Source organism: Thunnus albacares, chromosome 23 (genome assembly GCF_914725855.1).
Source record: "Thunnus albacares chromosome 23, fThuAlb1.1, whole genome shotgun sequence".
In the NCBI taxonomy this organism is placed as follows: domain Eukaryota; kingdom Metazoa; phylum Chordata; class Actinopteri; order Scombriformes; family Scombridae; genus Thunnus; species Thunnus albacares.
This window is the reverse complement of record NC_058128.1, coordinates 1,034,506-1,049,843: the sequence shown is the minus strand read 5'-3', so window position 1 is coordinate 1,049,843 and position 15,338 is coordinate 1,034,506. Positions and strand designations below refer to the sequence as shown.

General features: G+C 37.7%; 1 protein-coding gene across 9 annotated transcripts in view; it reads right to left on the bottom strand.

The window, feature by feature from the left end:
* Positions 1-693: 693 nt before the first annotated feature.
* LOC122974961 (filamin-C-like) overlaps positions 694-15,338 on the bottom strand; it is a 74,805-nt gene continuing 60,160 nt past the window's right edge. For 7 of the 9 annotated variants that reach the window (XM_044343062.1, XM_044343065.1, XM_044343063.1 and 4 more), the window contains 14 exons: positions 14,949-15,122; positions 13,947-14,108; positions 12,436-12,639; positions 12,198-12,350; positions 11,185-11,307; positions 10,794-11,051; positions 9,366-9,635; positions 9,061-9,198; positions 7,260-7,375; positions 4,733-4,865; positions 4,191-4,367; positions 3,866-4,084; positions 2,890-3,096; positions 694-2,122 (listed from right to left, as the gene is read on the bottom strand). In XM_044343062.1, coding sequence (XP_044198997.1) covers positions 1,935-2,122; positions 2,890-3,096; positions 3,866-4,084; positions 4,191-4,367; positions 4,733-4,865; positions 7,260-7,375; positions 9,061-9,198; positions 9,366-9,635; positions 10,794-11,051; positions 11,185-11,307; positions 12,198-12,350; positions 12,436-12,639; positions 13,947-14,108; positions 14,949-15,122 — 2,522 coding nt within the window. In that variant the 3' untranslated portion in view covers positions 694-1,934. The remainder of the gene's footprint in view (positions 2,123-2,889; positions 3,097-3,865; positions 4,085-4,190; positions 4,368-4,732; positions 4,866-7,259; positions 7,376-9,060; positions 9,199-9,365; positions 9,636-10,793; positions 11,052-11,184; positions 11,308-12,197; positions 12,351-12,435; positions 12,640-13,946; positions 14,109-14,948; positions 15,123-15,338) is intronic. The other 2 variants (XM_044343067.1, XM_044343070.1) reach the window with 1 other exon arrangement.

The following is a 15,338-nucleotide window of genomic DNA, read 5'->3' as shown; positions in this document are numbered from 1 at the left end:
ATATATTGTTTACATTGAATAGATATTGACTATATTGTTTTTTAAGACTGTGGGACATTTATGATTTGTGCATATGCATGTTCTAAAATAGTTCTAAATTTGTTTGTTGAATAATAACAAATTCAGGTAAGAACATATTGATGAATCCTGCATTTGCGCTTAAAACGTTTGTTTGCATATTTGACTGCAACTAAAGGATGTGTACTCTGAATTCACCCGTATGGCACATATCGCAAATTTACATATTTAGGCACAACTGAAGAGAAGCATATATTGCAAATGTATGTGTTTAAATGCATGTGTAACTGCAAATAAAGGAGCATATATTTCAAATTTGAATACATCAAAAATCTATGTACATACGTAACCAAAATTCAGCAGTGTACATTGCATATTTCGCATCACATGTATCGCAAATTTGTAACTGCAACTATATCACAACTTTTCATTTTTACAAAATATCAAACTCTCATCGTCCGATTACTTTGAAACATCTGATCTCATTCCTGCTCTCCAGAGGATGAACCCTTTAGATTTTAATGAGCCCATGACCTTTCCTCATTTTTAGCTCTAGTAATGATGATGTTTTTAAGCAACTGTGGTTAAAATGAACACTGCAGTCTCTATGGGACGCTAGTTGTGTCAGTTTCATTCAAATCACTTAAAAAGACATCAGATGAGCAGGAACAGTTCTTAATGGCAAGTTAGCGAATAAACTTTTATTATGCCTGCACAATCTTGCCAGAATTAAGGTTAACATATCAAACAGTTAAAATTCATTTCATTCATACATACAAAATCACTATAAAATGTCACTCTGTAATATTGTGTCATTGCAACATCATCTGTGTTTTTAACATTCACAAAAAAAACTGATTGTTTCACCGCACTTCCCTCCTGTCGTTAAAAAAAAAATCTAAATCGTCACATCTGTCTTTCCCTGAACACATAATCCAGGAAAAGAGATCAACCTTATCACCTGCTCTTTCTCAACAATAAGACCATTTTCTGTCAAAGAAAATAAAAACAAAAGGTCTGAGAATAAATAAAATCAAAGCAGAGTCACAATACAGCTCGTCCTGATCCTCTGATATATCTTCAGCTTTCTTCAGCTTTGTGGGACAACACCTTTATAATATTACACAGGTTTGACCAGACAGGATATGAAACTAAATGTTTCTATTCCTGGTTGTACAATTTTACTGTAAAAATTTAAAAATACATTTTTTTTTTCAAATTTCCAGGTTTTTGAACCCCCCAGTTTTTGCAAAACTCAGAAAGACCCAGAAGAAATCTTGATAGTACAAAGATCCTGTCCAGATGATTAAAATCATCAAGGGAAGATTGTCTTTAACTGACCTAAATATGGATCAATAAAAGTAGTTTGAGGCAAGTCAGGTTTTCAAGTGTTGAGTACCTTAGCCCAAAAGTCCTAAAAGTGATTTACTTTTATCATTGGCATCCAAATTAATATCTTGTTTGCACAAGATACTCATTTTTGTGACAAGTTACAATCTTCTCCAAACAAGTTACTGACTTGTCACAACAAGATACTAACTCACGCCAACAAGTTATTAACTTGTCCCTACAAAATACTAACTCACCTGAACAGGACGCTATCTTGGTACAAGTGATCATATTTAGACAAGATCTAAAACAAGATAAACTTGTGAAACAAGATCCTAACTTGTGAAACAAGATCCTAACTTTTCAAACAAGATACTAACTTGTGGCAACAAGTTAACCGCTGTGCTGGCAGGCAGAAAGTGTCACAGAGAGAAACAAGAAATATATCGACATAAATGAGAACTTTGGCACAAAGTGTGAAAACTGTCCCCTGGAGCGGGAAGTGAAAAGTCTTCAGTGCAACATGGAGGATGAGGAGGGTGTGGAACTGCAGAGGAGGGACGGACATTGAGATGAAGAGTTCAGTTTTAAGGGACGGTGACGTGGAAGGGACTGCCGGGGACGTTCTCGTCCCCCCACTTCACGATGAGGATGTAGCTGCCCTGTTCTTTGACCGTGTACGTGACGTTGTACATCCTGTTGCCCATGTGTTTGACGTACACCTCCTCACAGGGCGTCTTCGGCCCGTGGACGCCCACCATCAACATGTTGGTTCCTGCGAAGACACAGAGGGTCAGGTTATAATAGTTTTACCAATTACCATGAAAAGAACCTCTGAATTAACTTGTACCTCAAAGTTAGAGCGGGACAATATATCTGCAGAAATGAGCATATCACAGATATATTTGTGTATTTGTAAATGTTGGCCAAGAACTAACAAGAAATATCGGTACAGAAAACTTTTGCTTTTAAATTTTTGGTAGGATTGAAACCACTTTTTTGGGTTATTTAATAAATAACTAATAAATTCTGATACATTTATGTGTTTTAATGGGCTCTCTGCATAGATTGAGTGTTTTTAATAGTTGAATAGTCTACCTTAATTGATAAATAAAGGCATAAAAAAAAACCCTTTAATATATTAGAACCCAGTCATTAACCATTCATTGACTCAAAATTCTGGGTCAAACTTAGTAATAATTATAAGTAACAAGCTACCAAAAAAACATATTTAAAAAATTATGGTAATTTTAAGGAACAAATTTAACGTTTTTTCAATGTTTATTGGTAAATTTTAAGGGTTTTTCACCACTTAAAACTAATTGCAAAAGGATCTTGCCACCCATCAAAAAATCCATTAATTATCCTTAAAATACCTTAATTACATCATTATTTATAAACACTTCGTACTGGATACACAGACATAAAACTGATATCCATCTGTGACATCTGACTCTTGACAGCAAAACAGGTTGAGGGTCAAACTGCTCCTGTAATTTCTAGTTTTTCCATCTTTGTGTGATTTCTCACATCGTTTCTCACCTGCTTTGCTGCAGTCGACTGTGAACGTGTTTTTCTGGCCAACGAAAGCTTTTGATAGGCCGGCGCCCCTGGAGATGACTTTACTGGCATCTGAAGAGAATTTGGGCAAAGAGGCGAAGGCTCCGCCCATCGCTGATGTCTTGGTGACAGTTTCCACGAGAACCGATGACGTCTCATGCAGACTGTGGCCTCCGGACAGACGAGGACCTGCAGAGAAATTTAAAGAACATCAGCTGAGACACAATTATGTTTTGGAGTGTTTTCTTACACTTTTACCACCAAGAGAGAAAATTACATCTTGGCAACGAGACACCAGTTTTTGGGGAATGTCGTCATCCTTAAATAGTAAAAAGTACTTTTATTAAATCATTTGTCATGTGTTTGTGGGGTTTTATATCAAATGTTTCTGCTATCAGTTAGTTCCGCTGAGATATGCAACCAACAGAATCAGGGGCCTTTCCACTGCAGTCTGATATGGAAATATATTTTTCTAGGGGTCCTTTTTGTGAATATTGTAGTCATTAAGGTGGTTCTAGGGATCATTTGGGTGGCTCTTGTCATGATTTAGGTGTGTTTAGGGTTTCTAGTGGTCATTTAGAAGATTCTTCTCTTTCAGGTGATTCTAATAATCATTGAGAAGGTTCTATGGGGACCTTTGCAAACCACAATTACAATTTTATGGCTAATGAGTTTTTCAAACTTTTCCAAAAAATGTTTTTTATATTAAAAAAAAACACAAATGACATTAGAAAATTTCAATCACAATGTTTTGAAAAGCAGATTAATTACAAAAAACCTGCAATATTCTGGAAAGGTTTGAAAATTGTTTGATGGGATCTGAAGTGGGCTTGCAGTCGTCAAAAATGCTACATGCTTAGAACTAGTGGTTGATTAGTTGTTTTATCAATTATTTTTATAACATTGATTCTGGTCCAAACCCCAGTACATCAGTGTGGTTTTGAGGACAATGACCCACCTGAGACTTTGGCCTTGAAGGGGCTGCCTACAATGTGTTGGGGTCCTCCATACTTGATGGAGATCAGGTAGTTTCCAGGAGCCATGGGTGTGTAGGAGACCTTGTAGCCATCAGGGCAATCTTGACAGTCCATCTTCACTTTCGATGGTCCGTCAATGGTAACAGACAGAGCTCCTGCGCCGGCGTTACACGTGTTCACAATAAACTCTGATGCCACACCTAAAGGAGGAGACAGGCAAGACCGACACTCATTAAAACTTACTTAACTTGTCTATTAAGAGCTTAGAATTTTGATGTTTTTAAGGTGTTTATTTTTCTTGTGTACCTGTGGTTCCTCCCTCCAGACCTGGTCCAAAGGCAGACACCATGCCAGGATCTCCCACCTGTCCCGGTTCTCCCACTCGGATCTTGAAGGGGCTGCCAGGAACGTGGCTGCCGTTGAAACGAACATCAATAGAATGAACTCCGTTTTCCCTCGGGATGAACCTGATAGCATGCTGATCTGTAGCAACACAAGGATTACAAATAACACTCATAATATGTTTCTTTTCACTGCTGTAAAAGGGGAAAAATAGAGTTAGGCATCATCTGCATAACGATTACACTAGTATTATTCTTAAATACTGTATATAAAATAAAAAGTAATGGACCAAGACTTGAGTCTTGTGGTACTTTGTAATGTTAACTTCAAGAACACAGAAAATTAGGGGGTCCAGAATGGAGCCTTGTGGTACTCCATATGTAATGTTCACGCTCTTTTCTTTTCCAGACCCAACTTGTTACTGCGGCTGCTATTACAGCTTTAGTTTTACTTAAAATCCTGCCACTGTACAGTTTTAACACCCACTGATCGTTGCCTGATCTTACCACTGTCCAGCTCGGTGATGTAACACTCCTCTACGGCTCCTGATGGCGTGTGGATCTTGGCATCAATCAGCCCTCTGGCTCCGTTCAGCTGCACAGCAAAGGAGGCCTCCTGTCCCACCTTCAGACCCATCTCCTGATGAAGAACAGAGGAAGAGAAAGGGATTCTATCCGTTAGTTTAACTGTATGTTAAAGAAATTAGTCTCATTAATGGTGAGAAAATTGTGTTACATGATCTACCAATAAAGATTTAAAAATGTGTATGACGATTTGTGTGAAAAATGCATTATATATATTTATATATGTATACACACACACACATATATGTGTGTACATATATATACACACATATATATATATTTTCAGTATGTATATTCTTCTCGGACCATCACGATACTGACATTACAATACGGTGCAGTCGTACAAAGAATACGCTCCATTTAATAATCCACCAACTTCGATGTGCGGTGCAATAATTCTGGAAGGTTGTGGCAGCACACCACTTAGCTGTAACATACTCATGGATGTATGCTTGTCGGTTTAGGAAAGGTAGCTTGGTTACCATGGTTACCCTGTAGTGTTGCTGCCGTCCAAATGACAAACAAGACACCCATAACACTGACTGAATGCAACACTATTGTTAAAATATGCTGCATTATCTACATAGTGAAACAATACAGTGTCTCCTTGTCTCCTTCCCCTCTTTTTGACAGTTGGCTTTGAATGAAGCCATTCAGGACAACGTTAAAAATATTTGATCTCTGATGTGGTGAGACAGCGTGTTGTAAGAAGCAGTTCTGAGAGAGAAAAATATTAAAAAGTATTGCAGTAAAAGTAGTGGTTTGGTACCTCTGATCATTGATATATTATTATATATGTCATCATAAGATTATTGATACTGAAGCATCAGTGTTAGAGCAGCATGTTATTGTTGTAACGGTTGGAGGTGGAGCTAGTTTCAACTACTTACAGTTAGACCATAAATCAGCATAAAAAGCTGTCAGCAGATGTCCTGACTCCTTGCAAGAAACAGAAAGGTTGTTTTCCTTTTCCACTGCAGCACAGCTGAACTGTTTCAGTAATAGTTTCTACTTCAGTACCGGTATGATTATATTTATATATAAATAAAAATAGTACATATATATATATATGGTATATCCAACTTCAAGTTAATAGATCTGATCAAAGTTGCCTTTGAAAAGCTCCATGTGCAGATAAGCATCTAAAAATTGTTTTTGTTCTGCATTTATTTAATTTATTTACAGATTGTTAAATGTGTGTGTATCGCCTGAAACGTGTAGATCAAGTAACATTAGTGTATGGAGTTTTGAGACTCTTTTCACCCTCTCTGATCCACAAATGTATGCTGTGTGTAAGTGCTGGGGGAAAACTCAGATGTCCAGCATTTCAGCGCATTCATGTGTCATGTCAAAATTGAAGAGGCATTTTGTCCAAAAAGATTAAGTAGCTTCTCACCCTATGATTAGACAATAATTAACAATCTTTACGTGGAATATTATGATGTGATGTGGCTTTAACTTTGGCAACTTTGAATTCACTGATTCAGCTGGTTTTGCCAAGTCCATGTACTGTATATAAAGATATGTGGCTACAGCTACGATTAAGACTTCTTAAGAATTTCTCCCTACAGTGAGCATTTAAAACCACATGGGTAAATCTGAAAACATTTTTTGAGAGTCCAAACTTTTCAAAAAATATGTTAAAATAATTTTTTAAAAGTCTGCCATCTACACAGAAATGCTGAAGATATGAAAAAGACAGAAAAAAATGGACTGTATCTGTCTTTAATTTGGTCAAAGGGTCAAGTAAAGCCAGCAGCAGCAGACCCTCCATCAAAATTTATACTCATGCATTCGTTTATAGCTACAAAAACTTCTTTAGCTTCTTTGTAGAGTGTTTCTGAAAAGCTTTTTTCTAGTTTTGTGGTTTTTCTATTTTCTTCTGTATGTTGAGCTAATGTAGTGTTTTTTCTTTGATATACTTTAATTTTAGATGTTATTTTTATAGTGTTATTTTTGCCATTTAGAGATGTCTCCTTTGGGGGAGTTTTTACATCTCACCAGTAAAATCCTTATTTAATCCTTAATGCATTATGAGTTTTTTTTGTGTGTCCTGTTATTTATGACAGAAAATAAGCTTAACTAACTATTGATATTAACTTATAGTCATATTAAACAAATCTGCATTAGTGTAAAAATGGTGCATGAGGTGATACTTTTACTCCACTCTTAACCACAAAGGTCACATGTCTAAATATACAGAGCTTCACTTATACCAGGAAGGTGGTGAAGATATATTTACACAGAAAGTAAAGAGCAGCCAGACACATCTGCTAATAATAAATCTATTCATGGAAAATTAAAATGTCACCTTTTTAATATAGAAGATGACACATCAGAGGGTTTAATATGGGGAATTTATAGACACTCTTCATATAGCCGTGAGCTCAGCTGGCTCTATATAAACTGTAACTGTAATGTAATGAAGATTTAGATGAGGTGTTCTCACCTGCAGACTGGTGATGGTGAGGCGACGAGCATCGTCAGACAGCGTGGCAATGGGGACGATGAAGGGAGAGTCGGGGATGTGCTCATCGTTAAATTTAATGGAAACTTCATAATCACCTGGAGAAGACATGAGAAAAGTGTTAAACTGATAATTTAATCACTTTTATTTATATGGCAGCTTTAAGTTGAGTCTTACAAAGTGCTTAAGAAGCACAGTGAAAATGATGCTTATAGGTAGACACCATAAAGAAAAAAAAAAATATATATATAGACAAGAAAATGAGATACAGAAAATAGGAGGGGCAAGAAATCATGACAATATATATGGTAAGATGATTGAGTTGAAGAAAATTCTGGGTCACTCACAGATGTCAGAGTTTCAGTTTTCACAGCAGTAAAGAAGGTTCAGATTATCAGGATCAACAGCAACATAGAGCTGAGTGTCGTCTGCATATCGGTGAATACCAGAGTTCTGATAATAGATTGAATCTTACTGGGAATCCACATAGAAAGCGAGAAGTGAGCAGTGGGTAAATGCATTCTATCCGTCCAATCCACACCAACTCCAACCTGTGTTCAGCGTCTCAATACACAGAACCAGCCATCTGTCAGCAGCAGCTGAGAGGATGGCAGCCGGCTAAACTGACTGACAGCAGCAAGTTACTGAACTAAAAGAGTTTTCATGTTGGCTCCACAGGAAGAAATCGGCAGTGTTTGTATTTATTGATTCATTGAATTTTTTTCCCTGCCAATCAGGGGGAATCTGCCTGTAGTGAAACAGACAGCTCACAGGCAGACTGGGAGCCTTTATGAATCAATATAGGTACCGTTAATAAGTTAAAAACATATAAATTGTGGGAGATTTGTCAGGAGATTTGTGCGATTTAAACAGCTGTCTGTGCAGATTATGCTTCACTAAACATGACAGAGGAGAGAAAAATAGACCCTTACCATTAAAAACTTGGGGGGCCCTGTGTGGATTGATACATTTAATTAAATGGCAGTGTGTCTGTGTTTTATGAGATGCTTAAGTGAAAGACATCAAAAACAAACTAACTTCTAAAAATGCTCTCCATGTGGACTGGCTGTTAGAGACACCATAAAAATGAAAAGTAGTGGACCCAAGGCTGAGGCTTGTGGTTCTCCACATGTAGTATTCCCTCTGAATGGGAAACTTTTCTCTTTTACAAGCCACGCTTATAACTATTTTTTACATAAAAACCATGCACATAATACAGGGACCTACATGCCGGCATTAGGTCATATCATTCATCACCGTAATATATAATTTAACTGTTATGCTGACAACACAAAGTTATAAAACTTTTTTGCAGTTAAACTTAGAGGTCCTTATCATGGGCCCTGAGCAGCTCTGTCTAATCCAACCACTGTTTGGTCCCCTTATTCCAAATATTAATTAATTATCGTCAAGACCTTGAGTGTTATTTTTGACAGCGAGTCTAAAAAAAAAAGTCTAATCGTGTTTCTACAAACTCTGAGCAATGTTGTCATTTAGCAATACTTAAAGAAATTATTTATGCTTTTATATCGTCACACCTTTTTGTGCTCTTTACTAATTTCTTTAGAAGTCTCTTAGATCTGCAGACACTGTCTCAGCTTTTAAATCCAGTTTTATAAACTCACTTTCTTGTCTGACCACTGGAATTATTTGTTTACTGGCAGATTTTAAGTTTTCTTATTTTACTTTATGGATGATTTTATTTGTAATCATCTTCATGTGGTACAAATTAATATTATTGTTATCATTATTATTACTATGTAGAGTCTGTGTTAAATCTCACCAGGTTCTTGAACCACGTAGGCGACTCCACAGGACCCGTCCTTCCTGTCTTCAAAGGTGATCTCGGCCTTGCTGGGTCCTTCCACAGCGATGGACAGACCTCCAGCTCCAGCCTCCCTGGTCCAGATACTGAACTCAGCTGCAAAATGAAGCCGAAAGGAAAAATAAAGAAAAGGAGGTGAAGAAAGAAGAAGGAATAAAATTAAGGAAGAAGGGAAAGGTCGAGGAAAAAAGGAACCAGAAGGAAGGTTGAAGGAATGGGAATAAAGGAAAGAAGATAAGAAGAATCAGATATTTCCAGCCCACCTGGGATCCCTGCCACTCCTCGGTCCAGCCCGGTGCCTCCTGCTCGGACCTTATGGGCCCCTCCCTCTCCAAGGGGCCCCACAGTGAACTGGAAGGGGCTCCCGGGGACATGCTGGCCCCGGTATTTAACGTTCACGATGTGAGGTCCCATCTCCTGAGGGATGAAGCGGACGCTGTAGGTGCTGTCCTCTCCTCTGATGATCTCTGCGTCCTCCGTCTTCCCGCCGGGACTCGTCACCTGAGCCGTCATCTCCTGGTTACCTGTCTCACCTGCCGGACAGAGAGGAAGGAGATGAGCACATATTCTCAAACCTTTTCTGACCCGAGTAGTTGGAGATGGTAAGTTTTCATATGAATTTGTGTACAGTTTTAGTGGTTTATACTTTCAAGATGCTTGATCCTAAAGAGACCTAAAAACATATATGTTCACTGGAAACTATCACAAAAGTTCAGAAGAGTTCTTGAAAAATCCTGGAGAACTGTTTTTCTTATGTCTCTTTCAAGGCTCTGAAACATCAACCAGAATTTTAGATTTTATATATGAAGAAAAACACCACAGCATCCTTGCAAGAGGTATAAAAATAAACATACAAAAACAAATACGTATATCTGGACCACTCTAAACCACCTAAAAAGAAAACTTTAATGTAACCCCCTCTCCCAACCTTAACCATATCTATTCCTAACCCCTAAAACAACCCAGTCGAAAGTACATACTGCAGCATTGCAGATGACATTTTGTAGCATGTGATAATTTTTTTTTTTTTTTTCATAATTAGAGTTAATTGCATTTAATTAACTGGTTATTAACAACTGCTTGACATTTAATATCACTTTACTAACAGCTATTTATGTAACAGGGAACAAACAGTTAATGTTTCTAATTAATAATTGATCAACATTATAACAATTAGTCAATCAAACCTTTAAAAAAATGTCACGAAAAATCCTTTGCAAGATCCAAGATTTACTCAGTGGCTGAAAGCTCCAAACAATTTTCAGTAAGAGGAAATTTAAAGTGACCTTCTGAAATGTCAAAATAAAAGAAACCTGTCCAACAACAGTTCAGTATTATAATCCAGGTTTGTGTTCAATCAAACCCTGTTATCACACTGACATGCATCAATACAAAAACAGGTTAGATTTAACAGTGAGGTTAGACATTTCCAGAGCTTTCTACCATGACACACACACACACATGCACACACACTGAAAACCTGCATCAGATTCAGGATGTGCATTGCGCTATATAAATAAATGTTATTATTATAATTATTATTTATGTTTTTATGCTGCAAAAAGCATTTCCTCTTGTGGGATGGTAAAGAACAGATTCAGATCAGAACAAACACACTAAAAACAGCTTTAAAAAGTAAGACACACAACACAAACTCATCTTCACACTCACACACAGACACACACACACACCCTCCTGCAGCGGCGGTCGGCTGCCGGCCGGCATGCCGCTGAATCCGCTGAGACACTCTCGTCCCAGGAAGTCTCCGAACATGTCTCTGAACGGGTCTCCTCCAACCTGCGTGCTCTCCTCCACACGGACTTCCCGTTTGGTCTCTCCTGCGCGGGTCTTACTGATCTCGGTCCGCTCGGTGCGTGTGTACGTGTGGCTGCTGCGCGTGAACGTACGCGTCAGACGCTCCTGAGCTGACACCATCTGAAACCAGTTTCCTACAGCGAGGAGGAAAAGAAGAAGCAGCCAGAGAGGGGGACAGAGGAGGAGGTGAAGATCATACTGGGAAATGGAGAAAGCAGAGCGGACAGATGAAGCAGGTGGAGGCGACAGAGTGATGTCACAGCTCACCTGGTATCTTGAGGTTGAGGTCGCAGGTGCTGCCCACAGTAGCGATAGAGGGAGCCTGACGTTTCCTGGTGATGCTCTCCTTCATCCTGCCCTCGCCAAACACCTTCACTGTGAACGGACTTCCTGTCGGGACAAAAACATCAAACAATGCTGAAGAAGAAGAACAGAAATCCAAGCTGTTGACTGTTCTACACAGATTACTCAAATAATAAATCAATTTTCTGCTTTTCTCTGTTTTATGTCACAGTAAACTGAATATTTATGAGTTCTGGACTCTTGGTCAAACAAAACAAGACATTTTACTTAGACTCCCCCTCACTATCATGTAGTTATAAACAGATCTAAGGACATTTGTAAGTGTAGTATTATCAGTATTTTTATAGTTATAGTTGTTAACACATTAATAAACACTTATATCTGCTGACAGCTGCATTATAGTGAGTTATAAACCATTTATTAACTGCTTATATACTGATTATTAATGATAAATAGGGAGATGTAAAGTAAAGTGTTAACCTTTTTTCTTTTTCAGTTCAATTACATTTTTTCTACAACATTTTTTCTAACATTTTTAATTTTTTTTTAAAAATCTTTATTGGTTTGATTTAATTATTATATTTGGTTTTTATTGGTTGATATATAAGCTGTATGATTTTTTTAATTCATTATCTTTTATTTATTTTGTATTCATTTTTTATTAAGATTACATTATATATATAATTTTACATAAACTGTATATATCGTCCTAATACAAATTAAAGAGTGGTGATATTATAGAGACACACCAACTGGTCAGAAAATAATAATAAATACATGAATAAATAGATAAATAATGTACGCTGAACACCTACAGAACGCTTCACCATGAAAGTTAACAGTTGACATAACCAACAGTTTGGTTTTTCAGGCATTAGTCAAATTTCATCCAAATTTAGGGCAAATTTCAACCAAATGTTTGTTTCCGTCCACTGTTCTTGTCTGAATATTAGAAGATAAACAGTCCAAGTTTGTACCTGGAACGTGTTGGTCAGCAAACTTGATGTTGATGATGTAGTTTCCAGGTTCTGTGGGACAGTAAGTGACTTTACACGTCCCATCCTCCACATCCTCACAGTTAATGTCCACTTTACTGGGACCCTCGATGGACAGACCCAGACCTCCATAACCTGAGAGCAGAAACACTCAGATTCAAATTCACTTGTAGAGTACAGACATGAACTAACAGCTGGTGGACATTAAAGTTTAACTCACCTGCGTTCCTGGTGTCGACGATGAACTCGGCCACCTCGAAGGTGTGTCCCTCCACCAGACCCTGACCGTACACCTTCACCTTGCTGGCGTCTCCGATCTCCGACTGACCCACCATGATCTTAAACGGGCTGTTGGTCACATGCTTCCCGTTCTTCTTCACGCTCACCACGTGTTCACCGACTTCCTTTGGCGTGAACGAGATCCCTGCAACAGGAGCAACACTGCAGCTTCAGAAACGTGAACTGGAATTCATTTTATTCCCTCGTTTGATTGTTTGACAGTCCTCTGCTACTGTGTGTTCAGACAGATCACAAAGTGAACTTTAGAGGAAGCACAATTTTATACAAAGTCAATGGAAAGACAGTTTGACACAAATTCATCCAGGGAAAGACACCAAGACACGTCCGGGTCACTTCACAATATTTCAACTTGAGCAAAAACTGTTAACATGACTTCATGAATCTATCTTGTAAATGTACAGACATGACAGGAAAAAGGAGAGAGACTGGAACATTTGTCCAGTGGTCAAATTCAATGATTTTGCTTTGCTTTCTGTCTGAACACATAGTAAGACTGATTAATGGAGATTTTACTTCAATATGCTGTTAAGATTTTCTGAAACAGAGTTGGCAGATGTGGGACAAAGTAGTAAGTATGTCTCAAGTCTTGAGTTGAAACTTGGGTTTTAAGTCCTAAAAAGTCAGTGGCAAATTTACTCTCATCTCTCATCAATGACAGATAAGCTAACATTAGTTATTAGTAATTGTTTATTGATTTTGAAAGACAACATTTAGGCTATCAAATCTTGGATGCATCTTTGATAGCTACTGTATTTTTTATTGTATGCATAGTTACGTACTTAATGCTAGCATTTACTTAATGTTAGCATTAAGTTAGTTTTCATGGGTGGCCAAAGAACATAAACTCTAACCTCAACCTAGCGTTGTTACAGCAGCTTCGAATGTCGAATGTTTTTCATGTTGACATTCATTTTTTGTCTTTATATCCAATGATTATGATCTGTATTCATCTTTTTATTACATTATTTTTCATTTTTGGTCTTGGGGAGGAAACCATGTTATTCCAAGTCAAAAACCTAAAGTCCAAGTGAAGTCACAAGTCTTAAGTCATTCAAATCTGACTCCAGTCCAAGTCATGTGATTTCATACCACATACATATAGATACTTTTACATTTAAGAATTTGTTTTGTTTCTTAAGGAATCCCCTGAAATAGCTGTATAAAAATCTGAACTTGTGCATTCATAAAACCACTAATTATTGCTGAGGTGACTAAATTTACAAAACCCATGATTTTGATTTTCTAAATAGCAAAATACAGAAATTACATCTTCTAACTAAAACAGCCTCGTGGTCATGTTGTCATCAGTTTTAAACATAACAATTTTTGTCACCAAAGCTCCTTTAGAAGATTTACAAGAATAGAAAGAAAATCCCTTTTCTAAACTAAAACTTGAACTTTAAGTGGAACTTTGATCAGTTACAAACGGACCGATGTGCCTGTTGGGGAGCCTCTTCAGCAGGCAGGGCTCCTCGTTGCCAGACGGCGCTCTGATGGTCGCTGTCAGGCTGCTCAGGTCCGTCTCTGTGATCTTTAAGGAAACATCTGTTGCCGTGCCGACATTAAGCTGGGATGTCCTCATGGAGTCATCACCTGGAGATTAAACAGAACAAAACAAGTAAGAGGCTGCTCAGTGTGTCAGCGTTTTGGTGTAGAGATGTTACAAGTAATTATTTTATAGTCTTAGATAATGTATTTATAAAATTATATAACATGGTGACAAAGCAGCTGCTGGGTTTAGAGAAAACTAAAACATACTGAAAATCATATTAAGTTTATTAAAGTGGAAAAGGAACGACAAGGTAGAATTTCAAACTTAGATTCAATTTGCTCAATACTAAAAAGAAATGTTAAAAGTTGACGTTAAGACCAAACCTTTCATATGCATGAATAACTTTTTGTTAAAATAACACAAATGTAAATTGGTTGGACATTGATTGGACATCCAGTCTTTTTCATCATCTTTTAGTTGGCTAAAAAGACAGATCAATCAGGGGTTTTTGGGTGTCAGAAGGATAAAACTGAGTGCCATCTGCCATTTAAAGTAAAATAAAATGCTAGGCATACAAATAAAGCCACAGAGGAGAAGCCCTTATAATGAAAATAATAATGGTCCAAAGATTGAACCCAGGGGGACTCCAGAGGGTTGTAGGGGCAGAAGAGGAAACGCTATTATTAATTGAGACAAAAACTCAGACCCTGAGAAGTGGTTTCATTAATTGATTGCTTGAAGATAGTAACCTTTCAGGGCTACAAAACAGCCATAATGAACAGTATTTAACAATACTGTTCATTATGGCTGGGGGGTTGGAAACAGGACCGTAATTACAGATGTTTACAAAAATGTCGCCATTTTTCTGGTCTAGAACTCTATTTGGTCCTCACAAAGACAGTACACCAGCGCACACACAAACACATACACAGTTTTATTACCAGTGATCTTGGCGGTAAATGGGCTGCCGGGGATGTGTTTGTCATCAAACTTGACGATGATGTTGTAGTCTCCAGGTGCAGTGGGCAGGTAGGACACGGTGCACGTCCCATCCTTGTTGTCCTTACAGCTGATCTCTGCTTTAGAGGGACCTTCGACAGCCAGAGATAGACCGCCTACAGAGACAAATAAATATACTGTAACTTTGTTCATAGCTTTTATAAAGAAGTTTCCCTCTTTATTTTTGTGGTTCTGACTGACTACATGTGTAATCAGTACTGGTTTTTTCATTCTCTTGTTCTGTGTGACACTATTCTTTATATATTTACTGTATTAACTATTTACTCTATTGTAAAATAAAAGCTCATATTCAAATATTAAAGGTGCAGTGT